The sequence below is a fragment of the Salvelinus alpinus genome, chromosome 4, assembly GCF_045679555.1.
Source record: "Salvelinus alpinus chromosome 4, SLU_Salpinus.1, whole genome shotgun sequence".
In the NCBI taxonomy this organism is placed as follows: domain Eukaryota; kingdom Metazoa; phylum Chordata; class Actinopteri; order Salmoniformes; family Salmonidae; genus Salvelinus; species Salvelinus alpinus.
The window spans coordinates 102,736,665-102,743,229 of NC_092089.1; the positions used below are offsets into that span (position 1 = coordinate 102,736,665).

Consider the following 6,565-nt stretch of genomic DNA (forward strand, 5'->3'; position numbering starts at 1 on the left):
TGTCGTGTAGAGTGCTGTACCAATAGAGGGGTGTGAACAGGGTGTCGTGTAGAGTGCTGTACCAATAGAGGGGTGTGAACAGGGTGTCGTGTAGAGTGCTGTACCAATAGAGGGGTGTGAACAGGGTGTCGTGTAGAGTGCTGTACCAATAGAGGGGTGTGAACAGGGTGTCGTGTAGAGTGCTGTACCAATAGAGGGGTGTGAACAGGGTGTCGTGAAGAGTGCTGTACCAATAGAGGGGTGTGAACAGGGTGTCGTGAAGAGTGCTGTACCAATAGAAAATAACTAAACAAGGGGGGGGGGGGGGGGGGGGGGTGTTCTCCAATGCTGGAAGGGGGGCCCAGAGTAAAAACGTTTGGTAAACCCTGCTCCAGATCATCAGTCTGTTTGTTAGGCTTGTAGACCCCTGGATGAGAGGGCCATGACTGGAGAACAGTATGGAGGACAGCTGGACTGGACTGAATTCCACTAGCACAATATCTTCAGGCTGCATATCCAACAATCACAAGTCTTTGGACAGATAACCTCATTCTCTTGTTTAGGAACAGAAAGCAAGACAATCACAACGTTGTTAAATCTCCACTATCTGGATGCCTTGTGGTGTCACCATCCTGTCCAATAGAAGACACTCTCCTCCCTGCTGACTGGAAGACAAGAGGGAGGAGAAGGAGAGCGATTTCTTTCCTTGTGGGTCCGCTGTCGTCTTCTCTTGCTCCCTCCTCGTCCTCCCCCCCATCTCTCCCCGTTCTCCCTCTCTTATTTCCTGATGCAGTTGGGCCAGCTGAGTCCTCCGCAGGCTGCAGACACAACTACATACAGGACCACCTGACGAGAACACAGAACATAGTTCAGACTATCACACACACACAGACACACGCAGACACACACAGACACACGCAGACACACGCAGACAAACACACACAGTACCTACCAGTGACACCACCACTACGACGACAGTCAGTTTGAGGTTCTTCATACACATAGCTCTGGCCAGGTTACGACTGGTGGTCTTAAAACTCACAGACTGGAGGAGAGAGGAAGTTAGTGCTGCTCTGAGCTGGGTTATAGGCGTAGTAGTAGGATAGTCGGTGTATAGTTGAGTAATTGTAGTAGATTAGAATGTGACTCACTGAGCCGACCAGGTTCTCTGTTTTATCAATCAGCAACTCCAACTTCTCTCCCCTCTGAGCCACCAAGTCTGTAGGAAACACAGAGTAAACCCAAGAAACTAAAGTACACTGGATCCTCAGACACTAGACACTTCTCCCCGAGCCCCTAATACTGCGGTGGATGTAGGATTGGAGTCTTATCTCACCGATGTTGCGCACCATGATGCCTTTCAGATCGTCAACCTGCAGCTGAGTCTCAGCCAGGCGATCTGATGGAGGACAGGAATGGTGCTTCTAGAGACACAGAGAGAGAGAAGGAGAGACAGGGAGGGAGAGAGAGAAGGAGAGACAGGGAGGGAGAGAGAGAAGGAGAGACAGGGAGGGAGAGAGAGAAGGAGAGACAGGGAGGGAGAGAGAGAAGGAGAGACAGGGAGGGAGAGAGAGAAGGAGAGACAGGGAGGGAGAGAGAGAAGGAGAGACAGGGAGGGAGAGAGAGAAGGAGAGACAGGGAGGGAGAGAGAGAAGGAGAGACAGGGAGGGAGAGAGAGAAGGAGAGACAGGGAGGGAGAGAGAAGGAGAGACAGGGAGGGAGAGAGAGAAGGAGAGACAGGGAGGGAGAGAGAGAAGGAGAGACAGGGAGGGAGAGAGAGAAGGAGAGACAGGGAGGGAGAGAGAGAAGGAGAGACAGGGAGGGAGAGAGAGAAGGAGAGACAGGGAGGGAGAGAGAGAAGGAGAGACAGGGAGGGAGAGGGGATCAGTGGTATGGTGTTCATGTGACTGAAGGTAAACAGACTGTCCTCACAAAAGCAAATGGAGTGTGTGTGTTTTCAGTGGTGTGGTCATGCGCTCAGAGTTCCCCCAGAGGCAGAGTTGTCATGCTCCCCTCACGAGCCCCTCCTTACACAACCTCCCCTCCACTAACCCTTCCTCCAGCTTCTCCACAGCCATAATCCCTTCAGTCCAGTCCTTGCCCAGGCCCCTGCTCTGGCCCCCTGCTCTGTCCCCTTTGAGCTGACTTTGTGTTCCTCACCTCTCCTGCCACTAGTCATTGGCAGTCTTGTCTTTGTCTCCTAAACGGCTCTTTGTTTAGTAGCCCGTCACATGTCCCTAAAACCATGTTGAATAGCTCATCTCTAATATAAAGCCCACAGAGTTGCCTGCCATTGGCAGATCGTGACATGTGAGTTCACAGCCATTTTTACCTGACCTAATGATTGGATGAGGGAGTGGAATAAGCAAGCAGGAAGTAGAACGCAGGAAGTTTGTTGTGGTGATACAGCACTTCAGTGTTTCTACTTCTATAAACACTTAGCCATTCGTTATATATGTCTAAGACAGCTATACATTATATACAGTTGAAGTCGGAAGTTTACATACACCTTAGCCAAATACATTTAAACTCAGTTTTTCACAATTCCTGACATTTAATCCTAGAAAGAATTCCCTGTCTTAGGTCAGTTAGGATCACCACTTTATTTTAAGAATGTGAAATGTCAGAATAATAGTAGAGAGAGTGATTTATTATTTCAGCTTTTATTTCTTTCTTCACATTCCCAGCGGGTCAGAAGTTTACATACACTCAATTAGTATTTGGTAGCATTGCCTTTAAATTGTTTAACTTTGGTCAAATGTTTTGGGAAACCTTCCACAAGCTTCCTACAATAAGTTGGGTGAATTTTGGCCCATTCCTCCTGACAGAGATGGTGTAACTGAGTTAGGTTTGTAGGCCTCCTTGCTTGCACACGCTTTTTCAGTTCTGACCACAAACTTTCTATAGGATTGAGGTCAGGGCTTTGTGATGGCCACTCCAATACCTTGACTTTGTTGTCCTAAAGCCATTTTGCCACAACTTTGGAAGTATGCTTGGGGTCATTGTCCATTTGGAAGACTCATTTGCGACAAAACTTTAACTTCCTGACTGATGTCTTGAGATGTTGCTTCAATATATCCACATAATTTTCCTGCCTCATGATGCCATCTATTTTGTGAAGTGCACCAGTCCCTTCTGCAGAAAAGCACCTCGACAACATGATGCTGCCACCCCCGTGCTTCACGGTTGGGATGGTGTTCTTCGGCTTCCAAGCCTCCCCTTTTTTCCTCCAAACATAACGATGGTCATTATGGCCAAACAGTTCTATTTTTGTTTCATCAGACCAGAGGACATTTCTCCAATAAGTACAATATTTGTCCCCATGTGCAGTTGCAAACCGCAGTCTGGCTTTTTTATGGCGGTTTTGGAGCAGTGGCTTCTTCCTTGCTGAGCGGCCTTTCAGGTTATGTCGATATAGGACTCGTTTTACTGTGGATATAGATACTTTTGTACCTGTTTCCTCCAGCATCTTCACAAGGTCTTGCTGTTGTTCAGGGATTGATTTGAACTTTTCGCACCAAAGTACGTTCATCTCTAGGAGACAGAACGCGTCTCCTTCCTGAGCGGTATGACGGCTGCGTGGTCCCATGGTGTTTATACTTGCGTACTATTGTTTGTACAAATGAACGTGGTACCTTCAGATGTTTGGAAATTGCTCCCAAGGATGAACCAGACTTGTGGAGGTCTACAATATGTTTTCTGAGGTCTTGGCTGATTTATTTTGATTTTCCCATGATGTCAAGCAAAGAGGCACTGAGTTTGAAGTTAGGCCTTGAAATACATCCACAGGTACACCTCCAATTGACTCAATTTATGTCAATTAGCCTATCAGAAGCTTCTAAAGCCATGACATAATTTTCAAAGCTGTTTAAAGGCACACAATAAATTTGTGGAGTGGTGTGTGAGTGTGAGAGAGAGTGAGTGAGTGTGAGAGAGAGTGTGTGAGTGTGAGAGAGAGATCTAGCTGAAATGTACACCTGGCAACCCTGTCTCACAGCCTGTTCTGACCACTCACTACCATACTAACATATTACACGGTTGGTTCTCGTCATCGGAGTAGCCAGAGTGGAGGAGAACTAACTCAACATCTGATCAAGGAGTGTGTGTGTGTGTGTGTGTGTGTGTCTCACCATCTGAGCCATCAGAGTGGAGGAGAACTCTGAGTTCATTGCGTAGGGAAGAGCTGTCTGAGCTCTGGAACCATACGTGGTCTGGAAACGCTTCTTCACCTCTCCCAGGAAGCTGAACGCACGTGACCGCTCAAAGTCCTGACAGACAGACAGTTAACACAATCAGACACTACAGTCCCAACAGACAGACAGACAATACACACTGCAGTCCTAGCAGACAGACAGTTAACAGAGTCAGACACTACAGTCCCAACAGACAGACAATACACACTGCAGTCCTAGCAGACAGACAGTTAACACAGTCAGAAACTACAGTCCCAACAGACCTGGCAACAGAGGGTAGTGCGTAAGGCCCAGTACACTAGGTCCAAGCTTCCTGTCATCCAGGACCTCTATACCAGGCGGTGTCAGAGGACGACCCTAAAAAATGTCAAGGACTCCAGCCACCCTAGTCATAGACTGTTCTCTCTGCTACCGCACGGCAAGCAGTACCGGAGAGCCAAGTCTAGGTCCAAGAGGCTTCTAAACAACTTCTACCCCCAAGCCATAAGACTCCTGAACATCTAGTCAAATGGCTACCCAGACTATTTACACTGCTGCTTCTCTCTGTTTATTATCTATGCATAGTCACTTTAACTCTACCTACATGTACATATTACCTCAATTACCTCCACTAACCGCTGCCACCGCACATTGACTCTGTACCTGTACCCCTCTGTATATAGCCTCCACATTGTACCGTAACACCCTGTATATAGCCTCCGCCCTGACCCTCCGTAAAGGCCTCCGCCCTGACCCTCCGTAAAGGACTCCGCCCTGACCCTCCGTAATGGACTCCGCCCTGACCCTCCGTAAAGGACTCCGCCCTGACCCTCCGTAAAGGACTCCGCCCTGACCCTCCGTAAAGGACTCCGCCCTGACCCTCCGTAAAGGACTCCGCCCTGACCCTCCGTAATGGACTCCGCCCTGACCCTCCGTAAAGGACTCCGCCCTGACCCTCCGTAAAGGACTCCGCCCTGACCCTCTAAAGGACTCCACCCTGACCCTCTAAAGGACTCCACCCTGACCCTCTAAAGGACTCCACCCTCACCCTCTAAAGGACTCCACCCTCACCCTCTAAAGGACTCAACCCTCACCCTCTAAAGGACTCAACCCTCACCCTCTAAAGGACTCAACCCTCACCCTCTAAAGGACTCAACCCTCACCCTCTAAAGGACTCAACCCTCACCCTCTGTAAGGACTCCACCCTATCATGCTAATTAGATGTGTACGGGTGTGTGGACATCGACTCTAGGGGGTTACACACAGTTGTAATATATATCCTGCAGCACACCCATATAGAATGGCAGGTTATTCAGATACATTTAGCTTTGTAAACCAAAGAACACTATATACTCTGTCTCTCACACACACATGAAAACTAAAGCCTGTATACTCACATCATCAGTGATACAGAGGTAAATGATTCTGTCATGGCAGATGTAGTGGAAGAGATAGCTGAAGGAGAAGACAAGATACTCAGTCAGATACTCAGTCAGATTTGATCTTCACGGTCTCACTAACATACATACAGTACAAGTAGAACAGGACTATCCAACTCCAGGTGTGGCTGTCTGAGTGTTAACCCTACCTGCCATGGCTGTAGGTGAGCTTGTTGTTCTCGGATGGTATCTTAGCTAGGATCTGTTCTGTCACCTCCAGGAAATTACCGCCACACCACGCATGCTTCGCCAGGATGGTACTGCCGCGGGCAACCACCGCAAACAGGATCGCCATGGTTGTGGACACGGTCAGGGAGGACAGCTGGTCAGGGATTCACTGAGATAGATGGAGGGATGGGTGGAGGGAGGAGAAACGTTATGAGGAGGGAGAGGGATAGAGAGATGGTGGGTTAACGTGTTTTCACCACTAAACTAGTGGCAAGGTAGGCAACGAATAGTAGACAAGTCTACAACAACACTGTTGAGACCAACAACACTGACATGTTGCTAACTAGCTAGCTAACGTTAGCTAACCCAATGCACTAGCTAGCCGTTTGCCTGCCTGCCGGACCTCGGGTAACATGAGCAAGAGATTCACCACCGTAGCTAACTTTACCGTTGTCGCTCTGAATAAAACGAAAGGAGCTAGCTAAGTATGTTGATGGCTGGTTAGCATAAATTACAACAATGACGTTAACAAAGACTGCCGTATGCATCCTGGGTACCTAAGGTTGCGATCATCATGACAAATCATAGTTAGCAATAATACGACAATATAAATGGTTTTGTTAGCAGTAATATACTATAACACATAATGATGCATACCTGCGATGCTCAGCAGTCTTCAAAACGATGTATTTTCAACATTAAAACAACTGTTACGTTAATCCTCTCGACTGACTTCTGCTTTCCCAGACCCTTCATCAGAAGCTTTATCTGGTTCCACCTAGGGAAATGTGGTTTTTTGCTTCCTTA

At 48.0% G+C, this 6,565-nt stretch overlaps 1 protein-coding gene across 1 annotated transcript; it reads right to left on the reverse strand.

Moving 5' to 3' along the window:
* Positions 1-607: 607 nt before the first annotated feature.
* LOC139574869 (vesicle-associated membrane protein 7) lies at positions 608-6,555 on the reverse strand. The gene is made up of 8 exons (XM_071399837.1): positions 6,416-6,555; positions 5,740-5,927; positions 5,549-5,606; positions 4,110-4,247; positions 1,316-1,403; positions 1,131-1,198; positions 932-1,024; positions 608-825 (listed from the first exon to the last, which is right to left on the reverse strand). Exons 2-8 carry the CDS (start codon positions 5,883-5,885, stop codon positions 757-759), a joined length of 660 nt encoding a protein of 219 aa, XP_071255938.1. The 5' UTR covers positions 5,886-5,927; positions 6,416-6,555; the 3' UTR covers positions 608-756.
* Between the last annotated feature and the right edge of the window lie 10 nt (positions 6,556-6,565).